Source organism: Microcaecilia unicolor, chromosome 13 (assembly GCF_901765095.1).
Source record: "Microcaecilia unicolor chromosome 13, aMicUni1.1, whole genome shotgun sequence".
NCBI lineage: Eukaryota > Metazoa > Chordata > Amphibia > Gymnophiona > Siphonopidae > Microcaecilia > Microcaecilia unicolor.
Window position 1 is genome coordinate 100875894 of NC_044043.1, and position 14561 is coordinate 100890454.

General features: G+C 44.1%; 1 protein-coding gene across 1 annotated transcript in view; it reads left to right on the forward strand.

Annotated features, from left to right (window-relative positions):
• The window catches only part of CROCC (ciliary rootlet coiled-coil, rootletin), a 198438-nt gene that overhangs the window by 106018 nt on the left and 77859 nt on the right, over positions 1 to 14561 (forward strand). Inside the window, exons 18-21 of the mRNA XM_030222563.1 lie at positions 3996 to 4189; positions 10383 to 10510; positions 10764 to 10933; positions 12171 to 12350. Of these exons, the coding sequence (XP_030078423.1) occupies positions 3996 to 4189; positions 10383 to 10510; positions 10764 to 10933; positions 12171 to 12350 (672 nt within the window). The remainder of the gene's footprint in view (positions 1 to 3995; positions 4190 to 10382; positions 10511 to 10763; positions 10934 to 12170; positions 12351 to 14561) is intronic.

Consider the following 14561-nt stretch of genomic DNA (forward strand, 5'->3'; position numbering starts at 1 on the left):
TGCCTCCGGGGGAGGACCCCTCAGTGATTCATATTTTTCACCACGAGGACTACAGGAGCTCATTTCATAGGTATCGTTGGTGCTGTGGTTCAAGGAGGCTCCACCAGAGGCCCCCAGGGTGGTTGACCCACTTCTTAAGGATGTGTGTAAGTCTTCTCGGTCATTTCCCATTCACCAGGACATTAGGGATGTCATTCACGCTCAGTGGGCTTCCCCCAATGCCCCTTTCTGGATGGCGAAGTCGATGGTTCGTCTATATCCCATCCCAGAATAGGATCATGATTCTTTGAGTCCACCTACAGTGGATGCCATAGTCTCTGCTGTCACGAAGAAAAGTATGGTGCCCACGGATGGTGGCACCGCCCTTCAAGACCCCCAGGATCGCAGGTTGGAGACTTTGCTTAAGCACAGTTTTGGTGTGACTGCCTTGGCTGTGCATGCGGCTGTTTGCGGGAGATTGTTTGCACGGGCCTGTTTTCGTCGGAACACATTTTGGACAGGTATTCTGATGATTGGGCCATCGTAAATCAGGAGGCTGTCAAGTTGGAGATGGGTGCTTCCTTCTTGTTGAATGCTATTTACAACCTACTTTGTGCTTCTTCTACGTCTATGGCTCTTAGCATGGTGGCCAGGCGATCATTGTGGTTCCGAGGCTTGTTGGTGAATGCAGCTTCTAAGTCTAAGCTTATCAAATTCCAATTCCGTGGCTCCTTGTTATGTGAGGAAGATCTGGATAAGTTGGTAAAGAGCTTGGATGAGACTAAAGTCTCGTCTTCCTGAGGATAGGCCTCAAGCAGGTGGCAGAGGTATGCCTGGGAAGTCTCGATTTTGGAACGCGTGTCACTACCAGCCTAGTAGAGGAGGCGGAGCTCAGCGTAGTCATTTCTTTCAGCGGGTGCAGTCCTTTTGGGGTCTAGTCCTTGGTTCCCGTAGGGGAGAGGTCTGTTTCTCTTGCGTATGTTCGTATCTGGCAAATGTTTGAGGACTGGTGTGCGGATCATTCTATTGTGCCACTTTGGACCTCAGTGCCTCAGGTGCTTGATTTTTTTTTTTTTTTTTTTTGCAGGCTGGATTGGATAAGGGTCTTGTATTGTCCTCGCTAAAAGTACAGTTGGTAGCTGTGGCCTGTTTTCGGGGTTTCATTCAGGGACGTCCTTTGAATTTCCTTTCGGATGTGGTTCGTTTCTTTAGAGGCATGCGCCTTACTAGGCCTCTGGTTTGTTGACCGATTCTTTCGTGGGATCTTAACCTTATGTTGTCTGTACTGGTTTCTGCGCCTTTTGAGCCCTTGTCGGGCTGTACTCTGAAGGATTTGACCTTGAAGACAGTGCTTCTGGTGGCCCTGTCGTCTGGTCGGCGTGTGTCAGAGTTGCAGGCTCTGTCCTACAGAGATCCCTTCGTCCATTTCTTTAGACAAGGTAGTTCTCTGGGCAGTTCCTTCTTTCCTTCCTAAAGTTGTCTCTCCGTTTCTTCTGAATCAGGTCTCCTTACCTGTTTTGGGTGACAAGAACAGTTTGGAAGAGCAGCAGCGGTTACACTGGTTGGATTTCCGCAGAGTTCTCTGTCGTCATTTGTGAGTGTCTTATGAGTTTCGCCGATCTGATAGGCTCTTTGTGCTGTTGGGGGGAGGGGTGGATGTTGCATAAAGATGAGGCTGCATTCAAGGTGACTATTGCCCAGTGGGTGAAGGAGGCGGTGGCCTCGGCCTATTTGCTTCAGAAGCAGCCTATTCCCTCCTTTCTTGAAAGCCCATTCTACACGGGCTGTAGCATCTTCATGGGCGAAGCATTCATTGTTCTCTCTGTTGGAAATTTGTAGAGCAGCGGCTTGGTCTTCTCTTCATTCTTTTACGCGTCATTATCGGTTAGATATGTATGCTTGTCAGGATGTGCAGTCTGGGGCCAGTGCGCTCACTGCGGAGCTCCAGGGGTCCCACCCATGATGGTCACTGCTCTGGTACTTCCCATGTGTGCTGATCTAGAGGACGCTATGGAAGGAGCAATTAGATCTTACCTGCTAATTGGCTTTTCTTTAGTCCCTCTAGACCAGCACAGGCCCCTCCCAGGTGGTTGCTACTACTACTACTACTACTTAACATTTCTAGAGTGCTACTAGGATTACGCAGCGCTGTACAAATTAATAACTAAGGACGGTCCCTGCTCAGAAGAGCTTACAATCTAAGGACGAAATGTCAAGTTGGGGTAGTCTAGATTTCCTGAATAGAGGTGTTGTGATTAGGTGCCGAAAGTGACATTGAAGAGGTGGGCTTTGAGCAATGATTTGAAGATGGGTAGGGAGGGGGCCTGGCATATGGGCTCGGGGAGTTTTTTCCAAGCATGGGGTGAGGCGAGGCAGAAAGGGCGGAACCTAGAGTTGGCAGTGGTGGAGAAGGGTACTGAAAGGAGGGATTTGTCTTGAGAGCGGAGGTTACGGGTAGGGACGTAAGGGGAGATGAGGGTAGAGAGGTAAGGAGGGGCTGCAGATCGAGTGCATTTGTAGGTTAGTAGGAGAAGCTTGAACTGTATGCGGTATCTGATCGGAAAACAGTGAAGTGACTTGAAGAGAGGGGTGCTATGAGTATATCGGTCAAGGCGGAAGATAAGACGTGCGGCACAGTTCTGGATGGACTGAAGGGGGGATAGGTGGCTAAGTGGGAGGCTGGTGAGGAGTAGGTTGCAGTAGTCAAGGCGAGAGGTAATGAGAGAGTGGATGAGAGTTCGGGTGGTGTGCTCAGAGAGGAAGGAGCGAATTTTGCTAATGTTGCTGTGGTGTGGTAGTTAGCATTCTGTTGGTCTGTCTGACAAATGACCTTTTTTTTCAGGAGCTTCTCTAACACATTCTTACAGTTCCCTACTTTTCATGAAAAGAAAAAAAAAGACAAAGGAACGGAGCACAGTAATACACTAGGCTCCACAAGGGAGTAGTATGCTTCCAGCCCATATCAGAGGTGGTTGGGTTTGATATAGCCAATTTCTGTGCATGGGCAGCAGCAGTTCAGACAACCTTGGTCAAAGGGATCACGGTGGTGGAGGCACATACAAAGTGCTTTAATCATTTGAGGGAGTGTTTTCTTCTTCTTTTTCTGCCGTTTTAGCTTAGGACTCATCTGCTTTGTTAGGCATAGACTTGCTTTCGGGGGAATGCACAGCCCACTTATAGGCTTACTTGTAACTCAGTTTGTTCTCATTCTCCATCTGCTGGTAGGAGTGCATAACCCATCTGTGCCAGTCTAGAGGGACTAAAGAAAAGCCAATTAGCAGGTAAGATCTAATTGCTTCTTATAGAATACCACTAAGCATATGGCCAGCACTTATGCGCGTAATTGGTAGTATTCTGTAACTCACACATGTAGTAGGTGAAGAGGGATGGGGTTATTTATCTATTTATATTTCACACAATATTGGAATTCTTGGCAGAGAACAATAAAAGAATACAACACTCATCATACACATAAAATAAACAGATAAAATGCTCCATATTGTCACAATTCTGCTAATACCATGTGTTAGGCATTTGGCAAGGTCTGTGGCCAGGAGCAGGGTTAGGGTGGATAAGGGAAAGTATGCCCGCTGTGAAAGAGAGGATACTGGGATCTGTAGAATTTTCTGTCACGTTCAAAATCTGTCTCTGCCTTGCCCGTAGAGCAAAGTTCCTATATATCATACAATTCATTACTGTGCAAGATGCACATTTTTCCTTTCTTACAGCTACCAGAACACGTTCCATATGGGATAAACAGCTTGTAAGGTTTTGTGGCTTAGCAAAAGCTGTTAGAACAGTATATTAAGTTTCTTTTTGTACGGATGAACAAGCACATCACAAAATTTTAGCCTGTCTAAAGCTCTCGTCACAGATGCTTAATAAGCAGGCCCCTTCAGCTTGTACGTACTGCAACCTCCCCAGCCATTTTTCAAAATTGCCCCAAAACACTGAGTAACATTCGTTTAGTTTGCAGTGGTTAAGAAACATATCATCTGCCTTTTGACCTGCTTCAGCTCTCACGACAGAGAAGTTCCATTGCCGATGACCTTATCCAGGCACGGCGGGAGACAGAACGGCACAGCGAGGTACTGCTACGTATGTCACGAGAGAAGGAGGCATTAACAAAGGACAAGGCGAGCCTCGTGGTTCAGTTGACCGCATCTGAACGTGAGAACAGGACGTTGGCAGAGGAATTAGCTGGACTCAAGTAAGTGAGAGGGGGACTGTGGATTCACACAGATCTGTTTGCAGTGAATCAAGAAAGATGAAGGGTGATAGTGGAATTTTCTTGAATTTACCCACATTCGTTCCTCTAGAATAAATCATTTGGAAGGCCTCTCAGCTGGGTTTGTATTTCGACTATTGGAGAATTTATAAAATAAATGTGTGAGATGCCTTCATAACTTGTATATTGCTGGATTATATGATTATTTTGAACTGTGCTTTAATATGTTCTAGGTTTGTTCATCTAATAAAACAAATTTAAACATAAATTATTTTAACCATCTACCTACAACCTTTATGGCCATTTTAATCATAAAAATGGGCCAAAATCACAGACTGAGTTATAATTAAGTAAAAATATCCTTATAGGATTTAAAACACCCACTGTAAAGGGCGGTTCTATATCGGGATGTTTACATTACATGCCACACTCGTGGGTAAGTATCCACGTGTGCGCTGTTCTGTAAGGGTGAGCGTAAGTGGCATACTGTGGAAATACAAGGGGGACATTCACACAGGTGATGCTTGGGAGGGGCATGAGCTCGGCCACCACTTATGTATTCAACTTACAGAAGAAAAGAGTGGGGGAAGATGGGCTCTTTTCAGTCAATAGGGGAGATGTATATTTGAAAAAAGTATAATATTTATTATAACAGGTTGACTCAACACAGCTGTGTTTTGGCGCTGTAGAACCTTCTTCAGGAGTCTACAAAACCAAATATAAAACATAAATAAATATAACTATAAATTGTGAACAACAATAATCGTAAGAGAATATTATAGATAAATTAACATAAAAGATATCTATAAAAGCATAGATTATAATTGAGAAAAAAAACATCAAATAAAGTTGTAAATACAAAAATGCATGAAATGTTTTCACAAAAGGAAATACAAATTAGCAAAATTAAGAACATGCATAAAACCAAATAGGATGTGGTGTTGCAGATGAAAGCGTAATTATTTGTTGAGTGAAGAAATTTCCATGTAACTTCCTCGAGTGTCCCCTAGTCTTGTACTTTTGGAACGAGTAAAAAATCGATTTACTTCTCATTCTACACCACTCAGGATTTAGTAGACCTCAGTCATATCTCCTAATTAATCTCCTCAATTAATATATGCCATGATATTTAAGTGGCAAAGTATATAGTGAAGGTATTTTGTGGTGATTTAAGGATTATAAAATAAATGGCAATTGGGCACCCGATGCCCACTTACTGAATAACCCCTATAACACCATAAGCCTTCACCTCCCAAAGGGACTATGTAGCAAAAGAAAGTAATAATGTATATGAAACTACTACTACTTAACATTTCTAAAGCGCTACTAGGGTTACACAGCGCTGTACAATTTAACATAGAAGGACAGTCCCTGCTCAAGGAGCTTACAATCTAAAGGACAAATGTACAGACAAATTGGGGCAGTCGAGATTTTCTTTCAAAAGTACAGATATTGAGGCTTTTTTAACTTCCAAAATTATTGCTTTCCATTCATTCATAGTGAAAATATTCAAATCATGTTCCCATTGAGACATATATGCATATTTCTGAAAATCTGTGCCCCTAATAAACTTATAAAGAATGGAATTGGTTCCCCTTACTTTCCCCATAGACCCCCACAGATTTTCAGTGTTCATATTCATCTGGATCATCTCTCAACCACCCCTGTTTAAACATATAATGTTTAACCTCTAAATAAAAAAAAAAAGCCACCAGACTCAAGTAAACTATATTGCTCTCTAAGCTCCCCAAAGGAGCGCATTTCGCCCACATCTAAAAGATCCCCAAAGCAAACGAGCCCCCCAGTGGCCCATCTATCAGCTACAGAGTGCCCAAATCCTACAGAAAACCCCGGGTCCCTACCAATGTGAGCATATTTATTTATTTACAGCATTTATATCCCACATTTTCCCACCCACGGGCAGGCCCAATGTGGCTTACAGTAATTTACAAAAGCATACATTAAATCTTCAACAAACAGTTACTCTAGACTTCTGAAATCTAGACCTAAGGGAGACCCACAATGTTAGCAAATGTCAGACAAAGGGGTTGTCAGTTAACTGACTATACACCCTGGAGGGGAGAGAGGCCCACAAAGCTGCCTTCAAATTATAATCCCTCACAAAGTGCCACAACTGTCGGATGTTCCTGACTCCATGCAGAAATAAGCTTCAGCTGAGCTGCCCAATAGTACCAAGTTGAGCACTCCCCGCCCGCCTAGATCCACCGAGCACCACATCACCTTTCTGCTTAATCACGGTGCAAAAGAAACTCAAGATATCTCTTTGTATCTTTCTGAATTCCACTGGGGGAACCAGAATTGGCAACGTGTGAAACAAAAATAGCAACCTGGGTAAAATGTTAATTCTAACAACAGCGATCCGTCCCCACCAAGACGCCATATCTCTACGAAGTCGCCGAAACAAGGCGGCATAGTTCAAATTAAATAGCTTGGAGGTCTCGCTGGGTATCTGGACTCCTAAATATTTGCTCTAAGCAAATCGGAAGGAAAAGGCCCGAGCTAACGATTCCTGCCCCTGCCGTGTAAATGAAACACCCATTAATTCTGATTTATCATAAATTATCTTAAATCCTGACAATTTACTAAAATTGTCCAATTCACCCAACAGCACTGGCAAGGTCAGGCTAGGTGCCCGTATTTAAAACAATACATCATTCGCAAAAGGCGCCAATTTATGTTCTGTATCACCAATTCGGACTCCCTTTATATCCCCCAGCAACCTAATCCTCTGGGCCAGAGGCTCAATGAAGAGGACAAATAGCAGAGGGGATAGTGGGCACCCTTGCCGAGTACCCCTCTCAATCAGGAAGACAGAGGAGTAACCCCAATTAATCTTAAGCCTTATACAAAAAAAAAAACAACCCAACCCTATTATCATCTAGAAAATAAACTTGTTACAAATATACAGCAATTGTTACATATTGTTAGAAAGCAGCCATTCTTTGAGTTTCTGTATTTGTGTCTGCCTGAGTATTTAATAGAGTCCTTGCAGATTTTGTTACAGGCAATCTAAGACAGAGTTATTACAAGTTTTTTCAATATTTGTCTATAACAGATGTTTGGGCATCTCTGGGAAAGCAGAGACGCTCTACCTCTCACTGTACCTTATTAATGTTTTGTGGTGCCAGGCACAGGAAATAAGGAAAGGGGCCCTGTGAAGAAATAGTGTGTTTTAAGCCTGTAAAATGTATTGGACATTTTCCTGCTTTAATTATGTCCTGAAATGTATTTCTCCTATTTGGCCAGCAGGTGGTAAAGCTGTTACAGAGAAATGAATGTTCTTTTCTTTAGTTTTAGCACACAAACAGGAAGCAAGAAGCAGTATATTTTTGAAATGTTCTTGTTCTGGGCTCTGATTGGCCCAGGAGCTCATTTTCATTTGGAGAGTACTGGCTTTTGCTCCAGTCTCCCATTCTATGCCACATACGTGTGCCTGTTATTTTTTATGGGTTAGCACATCAGTGCTAATATTCTGTCATGTTGCGCACACATGGGACACACAAATGTGGGTGCGCAGTCACAGAATTGCCCTTTTAGGGCCTCTTTTATCAAGCTGCGTTAGTGGACCCCAGGGCAGCAATGCCGACAAAGCCCATTCACTTTAAATGGTCTTCATCGGCATTGCGGTGTGGGAACCATTAGCGCAGTTTGATATTAGAGTCCACACATCACTAAGGTCACCTTGGACAGCAGGTGATCAGGTTGTGCTGAAACACACTAAATAATGCAAGTCTGGAACTCACAGTACCAAGATCCTTACTAAAAGTTACTTAAACCTAGTTTTTGCTATTTTATTAGTCCTTTTTTAAAAATAGGATTTAATTACTTCCTTTTTGAAGAAATTCACCCAAGGCGGTGTACAGCAAGAATAAGTAGGTCGTAAGTAACAGACAATTACAGCAGTACAAATATTAATAGTATGCTACACGCAGTGTCCAACACAACACACACTACAATATCTTAATAGATGGCAAAGGACATAAACAGAGGTGAAACATACATACTGATAAGATAGATTAACAGAATTTAGTGAAAAAAATAAGGGTGACTAACCTAATGAAAGGTGCAGGAGTGGCTAAGCAAGTAGCCAGCGTTATTCTTTGTGTGTGTGAGTCAGCTGCTTCTTCCCTTAAAGGACTGGGAAACACCTGCTGTCACTACAAAAAAGAAAAGAGCTTGAATATAGCTGGGTCTCAGGAACAAAGCCCTTCACTGTTAAAAATGGCAATGCAGTCCCAAGATAATGGGTTTTCTCGCCAAAATGAAAAAGGCAAACGTAAAACAAAGCAGGATTAGAAATCATAAAAGGTGAATAGAGACAAATCAAAAATACCACAAGGGGGTGCACTACTGAGAGCGGAAGCCCCTTTAAAGCAAACCGGGGTGGGGGGGGTGACGGAGGAGGTGGTCTCGCCGTTAACCCCTGCGTGCCCTGCTACCATATAAGGCTTTGCAGGGGTGGCCTGAAAAATAGGGAAGTCAGAGAGGATGATGCCCCCCCCCCCCAAACCCCAAGGATGCTGCATGCTGCAGCCCCCCCCACCTCCTGGTACCCTGCAGGATCTTACCCCAGAGAGAGGAGTTTCAGGTGGTCACCTCCTCCAACCTGACTCAGTTGGAATTTTCCTGGGGGAGGGATGGGTATCACCTCCCCCCTCCCACCCCCAGACTAGCACCATAGCAGTCCAGGATGGGGCAGCTGCTAAACGTGCAAGTGAAAAAGGCCTTGTTGAGGGGAGGGGAATGCAGTTCATGTATATCCTCAGTGGCCTACAGACATGGCCATGGCAAGTGTATGTGGCTGCTTTTAACGCACACACCTGTTAGGCACTGTGTAAAGCTTTTCCCTTGAAAATGAGTGCAAGATATGTACAAGGATATATTATTTGAAGGTTTGGTACTTTTTGGCCAATTTCCACTGAGTTGAAGGGTATAGTGGGGTTGTTCTTAATGAACTCTCGTGATTTCCTTTGTGTTTTGATTTGGTAATGAATTGTTTTAATTGCAACATCACATGTTATTCAAAACTGCCTGTCCTGAATGTCTCATTTCTTTCTGTGAAGATCCAGCCCTTTTTCAGCTCTAGGGATGTACAGTTTTGGCATATAATTCTTCATGATTAGCTAGTCAAGGTGGAGTTGACTTTCAAGGATGAGTCTGTAATTCAAAAGCCGCTTGAATTGCAAGTTGATTTGAAGATTTATGTGTTATTCTATGTTGGAAAAACACTTTTCCAGTAATAGTCTTCTATATGCATGTTTCTTTTCCTCTGTAATGTACATTTGTCTTTCTGAATTTGTTTCTCTTCCCATATGTGTGTGTATATACATGTTGGAAACTGGAGTTAAGAGGCTGGGAAAAGTAGTAACTTAGGGTACCGGTTACTAGGGAATAATGTTTGTTTACAGTTTGCATTAATAAACTGAAACCAGTTCTGCTCTGAGGCACTAACAGCTGATAGGTTTAAAAATAGGAATGAGGGAGTGGAAGAGAGGAGGAGTGGGTGAAGAGAAAGATCAGAAGTTGGAGAGCGAACATGCAAACCAGAGCCTCTTAGTGAGAATGCAGGTTAGTAGGGTGCCAGTAACTGAATAATTTAAGTCTTACTCTCCACCCCATAAACACTGCTCATTCTAGAGCATATCCTGTCTGTGCTGTGATAGAGCATCTGCTTCATTCTGTCTCTGGGGTCTGGACTTTGCTGAGTCTGTACCCACATAGTTCTGCTGTTGTATGTTTGAATATGTGCTTGCCGGAGCTCAGAGCCCTTGAATGTCCAGGGGACAGGAACAGTTGACTGCTCCAATTACTTCATTTCTTAGACGTGTTCCCTTGAAATACAGTCATTCTACGTGTCTGACACCTCTGCCCTTTGTGTTACAAATGTCTTCTTCCCTCCTCCCCCTCCCCAGTTCCTTGAACCCCCCTCCCCCCCAATTCATTATGGTCTGCTAGAGCTTCTTTTACAGTTCAAGGTACCTCCAGAGTAAATAGCCATGTACATTGTCTGTATAGTGCTTCTTCCACTCGTGTTTATTCTTCCACACCAAAGAACTAGTATCGCTGGGTGGATAACAGTCATGGACAAGGAAGATCCCAGACATCTCTAAGCATAAAGTGCCATTTCTGACCAGCTTGGAACATCCTTTTTCAGATCGGAGAAGGAGGCATTGGAAACCACTTTGTATGAGATCCAGCAACAACTTGTCCAATTAGAGACCAGGAAGAGTCAAGCTGAGGTAGAGAACCAGAACCTGATGCTGGCCAAAGAGGCATTGCAAGGTACTGTGGTAGCAGACCTGCTGTCCTTTTCCCTTCTTTCTTCTGCTTCTTCCTCGACTCCTCTCTTCTCTCCTATGACTCCTTTTTCCTCCTGTGATCTCCTCTTCTGATTCTTTCTTGCCCCTTCTCTCCTGTTTCCTCATCTCTACCTTCTTCTCACTCTTGCCTTTTCTGCTCCTTTCCCTATTTTCTTTTCCACACCTGCTATTCACTCCCATCCTGCTGTTCTTTCTTCCTTTTCACTTTGTTCTAGCTGAGATTGCGGCTGTCCAAAAGCAGATGGAAATTGAGCTGAGTAAAGTGGACAGAGACAAAGAGCTCTTGAGCCAGAAGCTGTCTCAGATGGAGCAGGAGGCACAAGCCACTCTGAGAAATGAGCAGGCTGCTCATGAGGAACATGTGGATTGGCTCCAGAGGGAGAAGGTACAGGCCTAGTCCAGAAGCTGGGTAACTTTTCACGCCAGACAGTGAAGCATAGTGCTCCTTTCTCTCGGCAGTCAAAACAGCAGGGGCCTTATATGTTTTTCCAATTCATTGAGGCTGATCAGCCGGACCTACATTTGGCTGTGCCATTCTGTTCTAGATGATGAGAACATTCTAGTTTAATCAAAAGCTTTTCAGACATAAGTACATAAGTAATGCCACACTGGGAAAAGACCAAGGATCCATCGAGCCCAGCATCCTGTCTACGACAGCGGCCAATCCAGGCCAAGGGCACCTGGCGAGCTTCCCAAACGTACAAACATTCTATACAATCAAGCCATTGTGACATCACTAATGAGGTTGGCTCTTATTGGTGGAATGAGCCACTATGACATCACAATAGGTTAAATCACTGCTCTATGTAATAAAAGTGAGCCAAGTAGAGGACATAAGTACATAAGTAATGCCACACTGGGAAAAGACCAAGGGTCCATCGAGCCCAGCATCCTATCTACGACAGAGGCCAATCCAGGCCAAGGGCACCTGGCAAGCTTCCCAAACAGTGTACATTGGTTGGTTCATTTCTCAGTGAGTGATCAGAATTCAGTGCATCTTCCTGTATGCTAATTTCCGGTGGTGTGGGCTCTTCTTACATGTGAAATCACTGAGGTTCCTGCAGTTGTAGGCCTTTTTAGACTGCTGTAACTTGGCATACCTAAGTGCGCTATGCATTGCATACAACTGATAGTATTCTGTAATTGGTGCGTGTCATTTGGTGACCAGCCCATGACTTGCACAGCCTTTTCAGCTTCATCTAGCTGCTGACAGCCAGCAAACATGCATTGAGGTAACAATAGAAACATTAGGATCCAAACCCAAACATACAATAGGTTGTATATCTGGGACATTTCTATCCCTCACGCTTCTCCTGTAACTAAAATGAATGTCAGTTACACTTCATTAGTTGTTCAGTACACCCTCAATGTATTTCAGATTGAAGCACCATTTAAAAGCACAGTACTTACTGTTAAATTAAGCTCATGAGGGCTGTTAACCCAATAGATTATTGGCTAATTAGCCAATTAGTTTACATGTGGATCTGTGATCATTTATTGTACACTTTTCAGTTGAGAAGTGAACACCTTTCTGAGAAGATGGACAGAATAAAACCACAATTTGCTTACGTCCTGCCAGCATGTTGTCTCCTCATATCTGATGCCACTTCTCTTCCTTGCAGGTGGCAGTACGTCTAGAACTGGAGTCAGAACGGGAGGAGCTGCTCCACCAGATGACCCAGGAGCGGGAGGAGCTGGCAGCTCGCTATGAAGCAGAGCGGGAAGAGCTTAGTGAGGAAATTGCAGTTCTGCAGCAGGAGAGGGATGACAACTTGCTGATGGCGGAGAATGAGAAGCAGCAGGTAGGCAGGAACTGGCAGTGTTGCTCAGCACCTAAAGTGCAGAGCTATAACCTTCCCATTTGCTGTGTGACATGTTCTAATACATTTACAGCTTCTAAGGAAAAATTAGTTCTTACCTCAGAATTTTCTTTCTTTTAGTCCCAAAGGACTAGTCCATACTTGTGGGTTGTGCCCATCTACCAGTAGGTGGAGATAGAGAGTAAATTAGAACTTTGCCATATAAGGCTGCTGTGTACTAGGTTCCATTCAATATTCAGATAGATCAAATAGGGATATTAAAGTACGCTTCCTTGAGATCCAGCAAGGTTAGAAACGCTCCCTGCTGGACTGAAGCTATTACAGACTGTAATGTTTACAGTATGAAATGTTCAACCTTTAACTCTTTTGAGGTCCAAACCCTGACGGAAGGAATCCTCCTTCTTTGGAACTACAAAATAAATGGAATAGCTTCCCATTCCCTAATCACAGCTGGGGACAGGCTCTACTGTGCCTAAATGAAGAAGCGTTTGCACGGTGTCTTGAACTGCTTGATATTTGGCTGGAGCTTTGCATGGAGATTCCAAGAAAAAAATCTGCAATAGAATGGGAGAACTCCAGTTTGTAACCCTGCTTTATTATTTCCAAGACAAGTTGGTCTGAGGTAATTTTGCTCCGCTCCTCATTGAACCTGGAGAGGTGCTATGATGAAATCCGAGGAGTGAACAAAGACCCCATTGTTGGGCAGGGCCAGAGTTGAGGGGGGGGGTAAAACTCTAGGGGGCTCCTGTGGTCCAGGCTTCTCTTCCTCTCCCTCTACACCACAGTCTGTCTGTCTCCTCCCTTCTCCTCCCTTCCTAATCTTCTCTAAAAATGTATTTCCCTTCTCAGAGGGGCCCCGGCGCAGCAGCCACTCTCACAAGCTGCCTGCGGCTGCCCCAAAACTTTGTGCCATGATGCACCCCTCTCTGACGTAATTTCCTTTTTCTGCCTTGGCGGATCGAGGCAAAAAGGGAAGCTTCAAGATAGCTGGAGGCAGTTTGTGAGCATGGCTGCAGCGCCAGGGCCCCTCTGAGAAGGGAATACAAATTTTAAAGAAGACCACAAGGTGAGGGGAAGGGAGGGAGATGGACCATGATGGGGAGAAGGGGAAGAGATGCCCGGACTGCCTAGTAGTAATGCAGGTGGGGAGGGGGGGACCTGGAGTTTGAAGCCCCATTCTTTCTGTCATCATGAAAGAAGGCTTGTCTTTGTTGAAAGTGGAGATGCTGAAAATTAGATTTGCCTGGTCTGTAGCACTTGGCCTTATGAAACCTAAGATGAGACTGAGAGGATTTAAAAGAATATTTAGGCTTGTCCTCTGGCAATGTCTGAGATTTGGAGTCCCGTAGCCTTTTACCATCTTCTCTAGATCTCCAAACAGAAGTGTACCTTTAAAAGGTAGCTTTGCTAAACGTGACATAGAAACCACATCAGCTGTCCAGCGTCTAAAGCCAGAGCCATCTCCTAGCTGACATTATTAAGTACATAAGTACATAAGTACATAAGTAGTGCCATACTGGGAAAGACCAAAGGTCCATCTAGCCCAGCATCCTGTCACCGACAGTGGCCAATCCAGGTCAAGGGCACCTGGCACGCTCCCCAAACGTAAAAACATTCCAGACAAGTTATACCTAAAAATGAGGAATTTTTCCAGTCCATTTAATAGCGGTCTATGGACTTGTCCTTTAGGAATCTATCTAACCCCTTTTTAAACTCCGTCAAGCTAACCGCCCGTACCACGTTCTCCGGCAATGAATTCCAGAGTCTAATTACACGTTGGGTGAAGAAAAATTTTCTCCGATTCGTTTTAAATTTACCACACTGTAGCTTCAACTCATGCCCTCTAGTCCTAGTATTTTTGGATAGCGTGAACAGTCGCTTCACATCCACCCGATCCATTCCACTCATTATTTTATACACTTCTATCATATCTCCCCTCAGCCGTCTCTTCTCCAAGCTGAAAAGCCCTAGCCTTCTCAGCCTCTCTTCATAGGAAAGTCGTCCCATCCCCACTATCATTTTCGTCGCCCTTCGCTGTACCTTTTCCAATTCTACTATATCTTTTTTGAGATACGGAGACCAGTACTGAACACAATACTCCAGCTGCGGTCGCACCATGGAGCGATACAACGGCATTATAACATCCGCACACCTGGACTCCATACCCTTCCTAATAACACCCAACATTCTATT